The sequence below is a fragment of the Pogona vitticeps genome, chromosome 2 (assembly GCF_051106095.1).
Source record: "Pogona vitticeps strain Pit_001003342236 chromosome 2, PviZW2.1, whole genome shotgun sequence".
NCBI classification, from domain to species: domain Eukaryota; kingdom Metazoa; phylum Chordata; class Lepidosauria; order Squamata; family Agamidae; genus Pogona; species Pogona vitticeps.
The window spans coordinates 301,440,136-301,452,671 of NC_135784.1; the positions used below are offsets into that span (position 1 = coordinate 301,440,136).

A 12,536-nucleotide genomic window follows, 5' to 3' on the forward strand; every position below is an offset into this window, starting at 1 on the left:
ACTCTGCTCACAACCTGGGTTCAATTCTCTTGAGGTTCACTCAGCCTTCCATCCTTCCAAGGTTGGTAAATTGCAGGGGGGAATGTGTAGCCTGCATAATTAAATTGTAAACTGCTCAGAGAGTGCTTTGAACACTACGGGGCGATATATGAGCAGCACACTTTAATTTGCTTTGCTTTCTAAAAAATGTTCCTTAGCACATTCTTCTTTCTTTTTTAAGGTTTAAAAGTCACAATCTGTTGAACTGTCTCCCTGCAAGCTGCACTTGCTGTGAAAACTGCTTTCTGGTGGAGTTGCCGTATCCCAGAGGGGGAGATGTGGGTGAAGTACAGCCTTCCAGATGTTTTTGGATGGCAGCTCCCACCATTCCTCATCAGCGTCTTTGCTGACTAGCCGTGCTGCAAGTTATAGTCCAACAACATCTGGATGGCCACACTCTGTGCATTTTAAAATCCAGTGGTAGAACCCACCTACAGTCCTGTGTATATATTTTCAGTGTGCTTCCCCCCCCCACGCACCTTTCCTTAAGGTGGGAGGAAGCAACAAAAGCTGTTGGGCCTACAGAAACTGAACACATTTTGGTAAGTTGTTGTTGTTGTTTGGTATTTGACTGTGAGGGGGTCACTACCATGTTTCCCCTAAAATAAGACCTAACCTGAAAATAAGCCCTAGTGTGATTTTTCAGGATGCTCGTCATATAAGCCCTACCCCCAAAATAAGCCCCAGTTAAGTGAAACCCCGCCCTCCACCCTTGTGCAGCAACCAGAAGATGACAGGACTGTATTTGAATAAACGTAGATTGTCAGACACATCCCCTGAAAATAAGCCCTAGTGCATTTTTGGAGCAAAAATTAATATAAGACCCTGTCTTATTTTCAGGGAAACAGGGTACCAGCACCCTTAGTTGGTTCTCTGCCCTGGTCCCACACCTCCTTGGACTGCCTATCAGAAGGTGCAAACCCTGGGCCTCAGACAGATGCCAAAGCAGGACTGCAGGCCCAGGAGGAGGAGGAGGTGGAGATAGAAAATGGGGGCTAAAGACAGTGGCCAGCTGCAGGGAAGAAAAGAAGGGGGAGGAAGAGGAGGAGGACAGCCAGTCAGGGATGTTGATGTCGGAGTCTACAGCGTCATAAGAGGAAAAACCATAGGATGATGTGATTGAGGAGCTGGACCCATCTTCTGTGCAACGGGGGTCATAGATTATGCATACATAAATGTCTGGGGTCCTGATGCAGATAAGGAGAGGATGCGGAAGGGGTACATGCACCCTACAGGCTCACCTTCTTGCTCCAGCAGCCAGTGAAGACCTCAGTGTCCAGCAGGCAACCAACCGCCACCTGAACCCAGAGGAGGTGCTGGAGGTACAAGAGGTGGAAGGAACAGTAATGGTATCTTCACAAGGGTAGGGGACCCATGGACTGTCGAGAAACTCTTAATATGTATATACTTTGTAGAAGTGTAGATGCTGCCCTCTGGAGACAATGAAAGAGACTTGACAAAAACTCAGTGATTTGTCTTTCTCTCAGGATGCAAAAACGTCTGACACGCCAACTTAATTAGAAAAACACTTTGCATTTAAACATTTAATGTAAATAGCTCCTCTGCTTTGTGCAATAACGTTTAGAGAGCCAAGATCTGAGTCACAAACACCCTCCCTCCCCATGTTGCTTGTTCTATCTCTGTATCACAATCTGGAGCAGTTGTTAGGCCACACACTGAAACTGACTCCATCTACTGAAAAATACATTTGACAAGTCAACTTATGCTCACAGCAAGACTGAGAAATCAGCAGGTGAACGTATTGTTCCTTACATCCTTTTCACAGCATTCATCAGATGCCTCTAAATTTGAACCCAGCAGAGTGGATAATTTTGTGCATGGTGTTCATTCCAGCACTAAAACTGTACCACCTCCTTAATGCTTCAAGGCCCCTTGTCTTTAACTCCTCCTTTCGTCTTACCCACCCTTGCAAAGAGCTGAGTTTTACTTCCATCATGAGTTTGAAAATTAGTAAAGAGTCAGAAGTTACTCCGTTGTAGGCTGCAGTGATTAATCTGTTTTTCAAAGAGCCGAAGTGTTTCATATTTAATGTATGTACTCAAAATTACAAAACCTCTTGGCAGTCTGCATCTTCAGAGTTCACATGGGAGCATTTCAAACAGGTGTGAGATGACTTAACAGTGTAATAACCAAACGCCTCACCTCTTGATCTTAAAAGTGCAGATTATTTGTCCCCCCCCCTTCCCTCAGTTTCACTGTCTGTTACAATAACAGACTAGCTCTAAATGTGGCCCAGAAAGTAAACCAAGATCATTCTGAATTTAGCCTCCGTAATCATACTGCTTATAATAACTTATTGATCCTTGCTAAGCAAAATCTGTAAATCAGGAATGGGGAAAAACTATGTCTCTGGTTGCTCTGCACAAAATCAGCCGGTATTTGTGATTCAATACAGTAATTTAACAAGCTGGCTGGATAGTTCAGTAGCTTCAGTATCTGACTGCAGAGCCAGAGGTTGGGGGTTCAATTCTCCACTTTGCCTCCTGTGAGTGGAGCCAGCCTGTATGGCCTTGGGTAAGCGACACTGTCCCAGGGTACCCCCAAAAGAAGGGAAAGGTAACCAATTTCTTGAGAAGGGCTCTATAAGTCAGAAATGACTTGATGACACGTGATTATTTATTTATTTATTTATTTATTTATTTATTTATTTATTTATTTATTTATTTATTTATTTATTTATACCCCGCCTATCTAGTCATTTCGACCACTCTAGGCGGCTTACAACATAAGGATAACAAGTTCTAAAAAAAATTATAACATTTAATTAATTACATGATTGTATAAGATGGGAAAAATAAAAATAAATCAAATAAAGAGGAAAAAAAAAAGGAAAGAGGACAGGAATTAACTGGAAGGGAAGGCCTGCCTATACATCCATGTTTTTAGTTAGTTCTTAAAAGTACCCAGCGAGGGTGCAGCGCGAATCTCCGGAGGTAGGTTATTCCAGAGACGAGGAGCCACCACCGAGAAAGCCTGGTTTCTAGTTCTTTTTTTCCGGGCCTCCCTCAGCGTCAGGCTCCTTAGCCTCACCTCCTGGCTCGCGCGGGTGACACGGGTAGAGCTAGTTGGGAGTAAGCGTTCCGCCAAGTATCGGGGTCCTAAACCGTTTAGGGCTTTATATGTAAGCATTAACACTTTGAAGTCAATGCGGAAACGGATGGGCAGCCAGTGTAGCATGGCCAGAGTAGGAGAGATATGTTGGTATTTTCTCACTCCAATTTTTTTATTATTATTATTATTATTATTATTATTATTATTATTATTATTATTATTATTATTATTATTATTATTATTATTATTATTATTATTATTATTATTATTATTATTATTTAACAATAACAGTAGCCTGGGTAACCAGGACTGGTTTGTGTTTGTGTGAGTAGAACAACTGTGATATCCATTCACTTCTGTTACACTGAACACATTGGTAGGATCCACATCCTTTGAGTGTTTCTCTTTGGTTTTTTTGCAGCAGGTTCTGGCCAATGGATATCAGGATTCTGTTCAAAAAATTTAAAAAAAAATCTTACCATTTTGAAATCTACTCACCCCATCATAAATCGCTGCTACTGCGTGCAGATGTTGGGAGCTGGGGGCATTTGAAAGTGTCTTCTATTGTCTGAATACTGGTCCAGCTAGCTGATTGCTGCCTGTTTACACCTGGTTCTTCATCAGAGATCCTTCTCAACTCTTCTATGTGAACTCCTTTTCATTAGAGTAGGGGTGGGCAGCGTATGGCCCATGGTCTGCACCCAGTGTAATATAAGGGGTCCCACAGAACATCTTAATTTTCTATGAGCCTGCCTGTGCGTTAAGATAATCGGGGAGACCTTTCAGTCCCACCACTTTCACAAGAGTTCTCATGAGGACATAGGAGACGGCTTTCTCTGATGGCACTCTGAGACTCTGGAACTCCCTCCCACTGGAGGCCAGCCTGGCCCCATCTTTACCGTCCTTCCATAAGCAGGCAATGACCTTTCTCTTCAAACAGGCTTTTCCTTTGTGACCGGCAGTCTGAGAGGGGTCTTTGAAACTGAATTATTGTGCTCTGTTGTTTTTTAAAATATGTTTTAGTCTTGATTTTATTTACCATTTTAATGTGATACTTGTTTAATTCTTTTTTAAAAAAATTATTTGTACTGTTTTTTAGCTTTTGCATCTTGTCCTTTTAATTTTGTAAGCTACCTTTTAAGGAGAAAGGTGTGGTGTGAATATTTAAATAAATAAATAAATATTGTATGGGGCCTCTCAGGAGTCCACCCCACCACACAAACAAAATTAAATTGGGTTTAAAAGTCCACTTGTGCCCCTAAGGGGGACCAACACCTCAACATTTAAAAAACTTTTTTGAAATGCTGGCCACTAGAGGGTACTGGGGGCTTCTTTGTTATAATTAACAAAAAAAAAATTAGTTAGGACCTCTGGAAGTTGCCAAGCCCTGCACTTGAAATTCTCTGAACTGAAGCTAGGGCCTTCAATGCTTTATTCCTCTGAACATTCTTTTTGTTTTTAAGCTCCGCTTCTTTAGTAATGTTTTTAATTTTTAGTTAGTGCAGTGAGTGAAAGCCAATCTATGTGGCTCACTTTTTCCTGATAACACCCTTGTGAGGAAAATTATTTAGAATCATGGCCCACCCAGTGGTCTTCAGGGCTGTGTGAGGATTTGAATTTCACATCCTGTACTCTTAAGACAGAATTGAGGTAGGAAAAGCTGAGAGAGATAGGGAGCAGCTAACCTAAGATCATGCAGTATGTTTCATTGCTGATGGGTGGTCTGGACCTGGATTTCCCCAAATGTAGAAACACAACACCACATTAAAAAATTGCCAATTGAACTATCTTGTCTTGGCAGTTGGTTAACGATCAGCTCATGAGGTAAAAGTCACAGATTCTGATCTAGTTAAGACGGCAAGTCGCAATCCGATTATCAGATTATTACTCTGGACTGTATATAACACAAACTCTTTACATCTTTAAGGTGCCACTTTTTAATCTTTTTTGTTTTGTTTCTTTGGAGTTTTCCTGATATGCTTGCACAGACTAACACAGCTACCTCTTCCAAGTCCTTCAGGAGATACTGTATAAACAAAATTTCCTTTAAAGGAGAGAGAGAGAGAGAGAGAGAGAGAGAGAGAGAAGGTTTTATTTCTTACATTCCCCAGACAGAACAGCCAGAAAAAAGTAACGAGTCTATTAATGTGTATCAGACTTGAGCGCAAAATAGAACCTCCACTTTAAGAAGCAGTATACCTGTCTCCAATACTTTGGCCATCTCATGAGAAGAGAAGACTCCATGGACAAGACCCTGATGTTGGGAAAGTGTAAAGGCAAGAGGAGAAGGGGACGACAGAGGACAAGATGGTTGGACAGCTACCAACATGTGGCATGTTCTGATTCACAGGGTCATGAAGATTTGGACATGACTTAACGACTAAACAACAAATACCTGTCTGTATGTGATACCCAGCGTGGTGCAGTGGATAGAGTGATTTACTAAAACTCAGAAGGCCTGAGTTCGAATCCTCCTTCAGCCATGGAGACTCACTGGTAGTGTGGAACTGGTAAATCCACCTTTTAAATATTCTCACTTACCTCAAAAGCCCTATCAGAGTTGTTAGTATAAGCTGTTTTCCGCTTGGTGGCACATAATATGGCATTTCTCTCAATATCAGATTCTGGGGAAAAACAATGGGGAGGCTTTTTCTTGAATGACCTGATACAGTGGACCCTCTACTTACGGAATTAATCCGTATTGGAATGGTGGCTGCAAGTCGAAAAGTCTGTAGGTCGAATCTCCATTGACCTACAATGCATTGAAAACCGATTAATTCCGTAACTGGCAGTTTTTATTCTATTTTTGTTCCATTTTGGTTTTTTTCTGGTCTGTAAGTCGATTCTCCATCTGCAAGTAGAATCTAAATTTTGCAGCCAGAGAAGTCTGTAACTCGAAAAGTCTGTAAGTCGAGGGTCCACTGTACTCTCTTGTTGGCAGTTTCACTGAGCATGAAAGCTGACCACTGCTGGAAACAGGACACTTGATTCAGTGGAACCGTGGCCTGCTCCATCATAGCAACGCGACACACAGGGATGAGTGAAATCCAATGATATGATCTAGTGATTCCCAATCGTGTTCTTGGACTGCAACTCCCAGAAACCCACACCAGAACAGCTGGTGGTGAAGGATTCTGGGAACCGCAGTCCAAGAACACCTGGGTGACCCAAGATTGGGAACCACCGATCTAGAGTCTAGAGACAAATGAACACCTTAGCAGCACAGGCTGCCTGGAGGTCTTTTTTATTTTATTTTTTTAACAGATGGTTGTGCTTTACTGCTTTGAATGTGTTTTTTTTGGTATTGCTTTTGTCTTTTGATGTGGTATTTGTTTGATCCATTTTTAGTATTTGTATACTTACCTTCTTAGCTTCAAATATTGTCTTTTAATGACATAAGCTGCCTTGGGTCTTTCTTAAGGAGAAAAGTGGGGTAAAAATATTTTAAATAAATTGTACATTTTAATAACGCTATGCCAGTTGAGTAAAAAACAACCAAGAGTCTTGTGACAGGCTAAAGATTACCATATTTTTTTTTCTTTTGTAAGGTCAGACTTTAACGGACTGTTCCCATTTGGTCACAAGCATGCAAGCAGACTATGATCCATGAAAGTTTCAACCAAACGAGACTTATGGAGAAGTTCTTCAGGCCAGCCTTCCCTCAATAACCAGCTACCGCTGTGTGATTTTTTTAGATGGATTGTTATGGATTACTGCTTTGGCTGGATTTCCAGTACTTGTGTTTTCCATTTCTCATTGGGTGCTTTTTTTTTAAAAAATGTATATTTATTGTTCTTGGCTTTAAATATTGTATTTTAATGATGTAAGGCACATCTTTATTCTTAGCTTTAGTATTGTCTTTTAATAATGTTAACCACCGTTGTAGACTCATTTATTTCAAATTTGTCGTTCACTGTTGTAAGCCCTCTTTTTCAAGGAGAAAGGCGGGGTAAAAAAATATATATTTTAAACCAATAAAATAAAACACATAACCGTGACATGATGGAGGAGATGCCTTCAAGGAAACCACGACCTTGATTGAAAGGCTTGCAAGACCTGAGTCCGTGACAGGAACGTTCCTCAGGTCGTTATTACTCCAGAGAGAGAGAGAGTCCCCGTCACTGGGGCGCAATTCGGCGCCAAAGTTTTCCCCGGTGCCCCCAGACGCGCGTCGGCGTTCGCCCTTCTTCCCACGTGGCGCGCAACGCGGGGAAAGGGAAACGTGGGGAGAGGCGCCAACAAGCAAAAGCGGGCAGTGTGTGCCTGAGAGGATCCTTCGACCTGGGTTGTCTGTCCTTCCAGGACCGGATAGAGAAAGAGAGAGAAGGGAAAGGACTTGCCGGCAGAGGGCGAACCCTGCCTGCCTGCCTGCGCGCCCGGGTGCGCACAAGGCTTGGCCCCGCCAGCGCAGGGCACCTTGCAAGCCGGGCGGGCGAAGCAAAGCGGAACCGGCGGGTGGATTGCGCTGCCTGCGAAGCTGCCCGGCCGGCACCTCCCCTACCTGACGAGGGAGCGGCGAACCGAGGAGGCCGGCCCCCGTCCCCGTCCCGTCCCGCCCCGCCGCCGCTTATTTCTGCCTGCACCCCCCCCTTCCGCCTCTCGCGGACTCGGCTCTTTTGCTTGCCCAGAAGTTTGGCCGCGCCACCGCCGAGGCCCCGGGCAAAGGTCGCTGCCGGCTGCCGCCTCCCGGAAAGCCCACGGTCCGGCTTGCTCGCGGGGACATGTGGTCAGGGGGACCCCGCCGGGGGTGAAGCCCGGACGGTGTCCCGCTTCTCGCCTTTCCTCACCTGCGCCCTCCCTGCCTTCCTTCCTTCCCGGGGCTTGGATTAGGGAGCCCCGGTGGATGCTTCTCTCTGCGCCCCCTTCGCTGCCTTGCCTTGCGCCCCTCGAGGAGGACGGCGCCTCCACCCCAGCATGTCGACGACGCAGCTCTACACCAAGGTAAGGCCCGGGTTTGGGGTGGGAGCTCTGCCGACTCCCGTCTCCTTTCCCCTCCTAGTAGGAAGAATTGGGACGCGGACCTCTCCGCCGTGGGGACCCGAGGAAAGCGCGACCGCCTCGGCTCCAGGCTTCTCCCTTCGTTCGCCCCCCCTCTTTTCCTCTCGAGCATTCGCGTTCCGACGGCTCGCGGGGCGCGCGGGAATTGGGAGCCGTCGGGACGCGGACGCGTGTCATTGCATTCCGTCCCTGTTCAGGCTTTTGACTGGGCGCGGGTGTTCTCCTGCGGTCCTGAGCACGCCTTTGGCAATCCTAAGCGCTGAGCGGCTGCTCTCCCCATTTCCCAGATGGGAAGACTGAGGCAGGTGGGGGTGACCCGCCTTCACAGGGTCCCGAGCCCGAAGTTTTCTGCACCCTTGCCAGGGCGGGCGGGGAGGCGGGCTGGTGGTTGCCCTGCTTCAGTCCTGGTCTACCTCACAGGGTGGTTTTGAGGACTTATCATGGGCGTCTCCCTGTAAAAGTGGGAGGAGGGTGGGACTGAGGCTTGTGGAAAAGCGCGGGTCTCTCTTTCCCAGGTAAAACCGAGTTTCCCTTTTTATTTTTCCGCCTGAGCTTTGCGTGTGGCTGTTGCTGTTTTGTAAAAAAGGGCAGGTCAAACTTTGGTTGCTAGGAGGCCCTCCGGCCCCCGGCCAGGTGCTGCCTTCCTCCTCCTGCACCTGCCCTCCTCCTCTTCCTCCTCCTCCCTCTCTTGCTGCTACCTGAGCCGGTTTCCGGAAAGCCCTGCTGGGCTGTCCACCCCCTGCAATATCCTCCTCCTGCCGCCTCTCCCCGGGAAGGGAACACGTTTTTAAAAGCACAAAACTGCGCTCCTCTCGGGACTCTTTTGCCGCTTCGTTTACCTTGGAGAGAGATTGCTCTCCCTACTGCTTCCCCCCCCCCGCATTTCCTGGGCTCCATTTTACACTGTACGCGTGTTCGTGTCCCCCAGTTTCCCCCTCTGTCGTAACTTGTGTGGCTGCTTTGGATTTCACCCCGAGGAATCTCGGTTTAGGATGTTATTTATATTTTTAGATTTTAAATGAATGCAATGTTTTCCTCATTGTTTCTCAGAAGTCAGGTGGCCGCTGGGGTAAATGTCGTAATGGGTGCTCCCCTACGGAAGCAATTTCTCCCTTATTTATAGAGAAGTTATTAATGCAGGGAGATACTCTCTGGTTCCCTCTAGGGACCAATTCTGATAATGTAACTTGTGAATATTTACAAAAAAAAATGCAAGAGGCACAGCCGAAGCAATTCTTACCTTGCTGCTCAAGATTGGCAAGAAAAATGCATAAAACTCTAAAAAAAACACCCTTCTTAAAATGCCCTTAGAAATTACTTTACATTATAGTCATTGTAACTTTGTAACTTTTCATTATATTACTCATGATCCAAAAGTAACTAATTACATCTAACCACATTACTTGTAACATAGTTACTTTTAGGCTCTGGTAAAACATCCATAAAGTAAAATTTGGCCCTGGGTTTTGGCTCTGTGTCAAACAGCCATACTTAGAGGTTGAAAATAATTTGCCCTGTCCGCTTACCTTCCGATCAGACCAATTAATGAACACTCCTTGCTTGTGGGTTTAAGGTTCTTCTGCTTTAGGGTAACATATTTACAGTATCCACAACTTGTAGAACAAGACTTTAGTTATAAAAAGCACCACTAAAACGAAAGATGGCTAAGGCAGCCACTATGTCTATGTAGAGTTTTTTCCTCCCCAGATTCTATTGCCCTGAAATTTTTTAAAAATTGATTCTTCAAGATAAATAATTGATTGTTTGGGGTTTCCTTCTTACCCATTTTCTTGGTGTGTGTGTGTGTGTGTGTTACAAAATTGGGGAGCTTGGTTGTATCTAGAGGGTTATATATGTGTGGATGATAACTGACTGAGTGTTTTTCTTTCCATTGCTCCTAATTCCCTTCTGGCCAAGACCTAACTTGAGAGATGTTTTTTATTGAACACAGTTTGGTGTAGCTCTTGTGAAATTAGGTTAGAAAAATTTTCCTCTGGGCAAGTGGCGGGCACATTTTCTTAGGGAAGCAAAGTCTCCAAGTTGAAGAATATGATTTCGAAGTTGGCTGGATGTTCTCTCTTAAAAAATTGAACATGGGTCACTCCACGCAGACCGAAGTGGCTGCCTCAGGCAGCAGAATTGGGATGTCATGAAAAGGCAGTGATGGAGTACCAGTAGAAGGAATGTACAGGGCCAGCCATGTGTGCCATTAGGCAGAAGGAATAGAGCGGTGTGGGCCATATTTGTATAGCAAAGATAGGAAGGTTGTGTTATTGCCTGTTTCCTCCTCTTATGAATGGTCTGTCTTGTTTCTTTTGAACTGGGCTGAGAAATATCATTCTCCCTCTTGAATTTTATTGCGTTTGATTCTGCAGCTTAGGACGTTTGCCTTTGCCACCCTGCTTTCATAGATACTTGCTGACTGAACATAATATTCCTCACACAGGACAAAGTTGTCTCTAAACTACACAGGTTTCTGCTGCATTAAACCAGCAAATCTTTAAAGTCTTGCAGCACCTGTGCGTTGCAATCTTTTGCATGTTTGAAGTAAGCAGGCCCTACTGCAGATTATTTCCTTGTATCCTAAATTTGTAGAGTTTGAAGGCTTGCACACCAAGGCTGATGTAGCCCCATCCTTGCTCCTAATCAGCTGTGTTTGTGGTCCTGGTTGGTTTTGCTGTGACAGACAGATGTGGCAACCCTCTAGAACTTCCAGAAGAGCAGCAGAACATCCTCAGATGTGTTACTTAGGTGTGTGCGATCAATTATAAAGTCAGAGAGAGAGAGAGTGGAGAGAGAGCTTTGTTTTGTTGTTTAGTGGTGTGGGGCTTAAGGTTGCAACAATTAAAAGGTGAATAACTGGCTCTTCCTGGTGGCTTCTAAGAGTGGAAACTGATCACTGATTGCCAGCAGAAGAAATGCTTGGAAAGGGTCAGTTGCCACTAAAACATCTCGGGAGGGGGGGTGGCAGTTTGCCCCCCACTTCTAGAAGTCAAATGTCAAATACATGGCCAAATGCTCTTCTAACTCCTTGTCTTTTGAAGTTGCAGTTCAACACATCTGGAGGGTGTCAGACTGGAGAAGAACAGATCTTGAATCCACAAGAAATCTTTATACCCAGGCTGCTCTCCACTTCATGAAATATTGACTTGCTTTGGTGGTTTCTAAGTGAAATTAAGTCTCCCGCTTGTTCTCTGTTTAGTGAAGTAAAACAAAAACCTGTTGGGTTTTGTTCAACTTGGCAGCTAATTGGATTGCGTAGGGAAATGTTGACAGTTTTTTTTTTTTTAATTTCCTGCTGTGGGCAGGTCCTTACATTCTAGGCGAGGCCGGTGAGATCATGAACTTCTTGGGAAACCTGTCCTTAGTTACCTCATTGCTATTTATAGGGGGAAGACTTGAGGGCAAATGATAAAAACCCGTGGCAGAGCTGTGATTCACAGGTAATGAACAAGAGAAAGATCAATAATTCACCACTACTGGGATGTCTTGCAGATGGCAGTTCAAGATACTTTCCCTCCCATCTTTAACTTCTTAAACTCGGGACTAAGTTTTCCCTATTTGCTGGCACATACTGTATATTACCTGAAATGTACATTGCCAAAAAGAACAGTCGAGATGCATTTTTAGATTGTCCTGGGCAGGACTATTACTCGAAGGAGAGGCCCCTCTCACCTGACATGCGTGCCTTCAGTCTTCTGCAGAGCCAGTTTAAAAAACAAAAACAAAACGTAGTGGCAACCACAAGATAATTAAACATTTAAATGGAGCAATAAGATCAGCCTCCCCTTCTGAGAATCCAACATTTTGTTGTATTTCTGAACACTGGAGGGACTGCTTTCTTCTTTCAACTTCTTCTTTTTTTAAACTGGTGACAGTTCTCTCTGGATTGAGATTGATTTTATGAGACAACACATGAGCTAATCAAAAAGCTTTGCTTCCTGGCTTCCAGCTAATCTAGAAGTACTGAATAAGGTTACAGTGTGTTATGTATTGCTTCACAAGTAAGGGTGCCTTCTTGACACCGCAGAATCAGGCCCTGTTGCCCCCCCCCCCAAATCTGTGTAAATTATGAGTATCATAGAAGATTGACCCATTGTGTTATTTCTCAGTCTCGCACTGAAATTGTTATTTCAAATGCGGTACGTTCCATGTAAGTGGGTCTATTAAGTGGCATGGCTATGGAGTGCAATGTACTACAGGTGATAATCTACCAGCAATTTTGCAATCAGTTAAAATGAGCATGGCTGTAGTTCTGTTGTTTAGCAGAGTAAGTCACAGTTAGAGGAGACCCACATGAATCAGAGGAGTAGATTCATCAGATCCTCACTGATTCAGGATCTATTTTGGTGTGACTTCCTATACTAAGCAGCAGGATTCCCACCTCTGTGTTTTTGATAGCAGTTGTCCTGTTATTAAGGAATTCC

The 12,536-nt window shown here is 44.5% G+C and overlaps 1 protein-coding gene and 1 long non-coding RNA gene across 5 annotated transcripts in view; both read left to right on the forward strand.

Moving 5' to 3' along the window:
* Nucleotides 1-3,282: 3,282 nt before the first annotated feature.
* Nucleotides 3,283-7,109, forward strand: LOC144586253 (uncharacterized). The gene is made up of 2 exons (XR_013540974.1): nt 3,283-5,621; nt 6,660-7,109. It is a non-coding gene; the product is annotated as an uncharacterized LOC144586253 (long non-coding RNA).
* Nucleotides 7,110-7,894: 785 nt separating this feature from the next.
* MYO5B (myosin VB) overlaps nt 7,895-12,536 on the forward strand; it is a 339,707-nt gene continuing 335,065 nt past the window's right edge. For all 4 annotated transcript variants that reach the window (XM_072992940.2, XM_072992941.2, XM_072992942.2 and 1 more), the window contains exon 1: nt 7,895-8,052. In XM_072992940.2, coding sequence (XP_072849041.2) covers nt 8,026-8,052 — 27 coding nt within the window. In that variant the 5' untranslated portion in view covers nt 7,895-8,025. The remainder of the gene's footprint in view (nt 8,053-12,536) is intronic.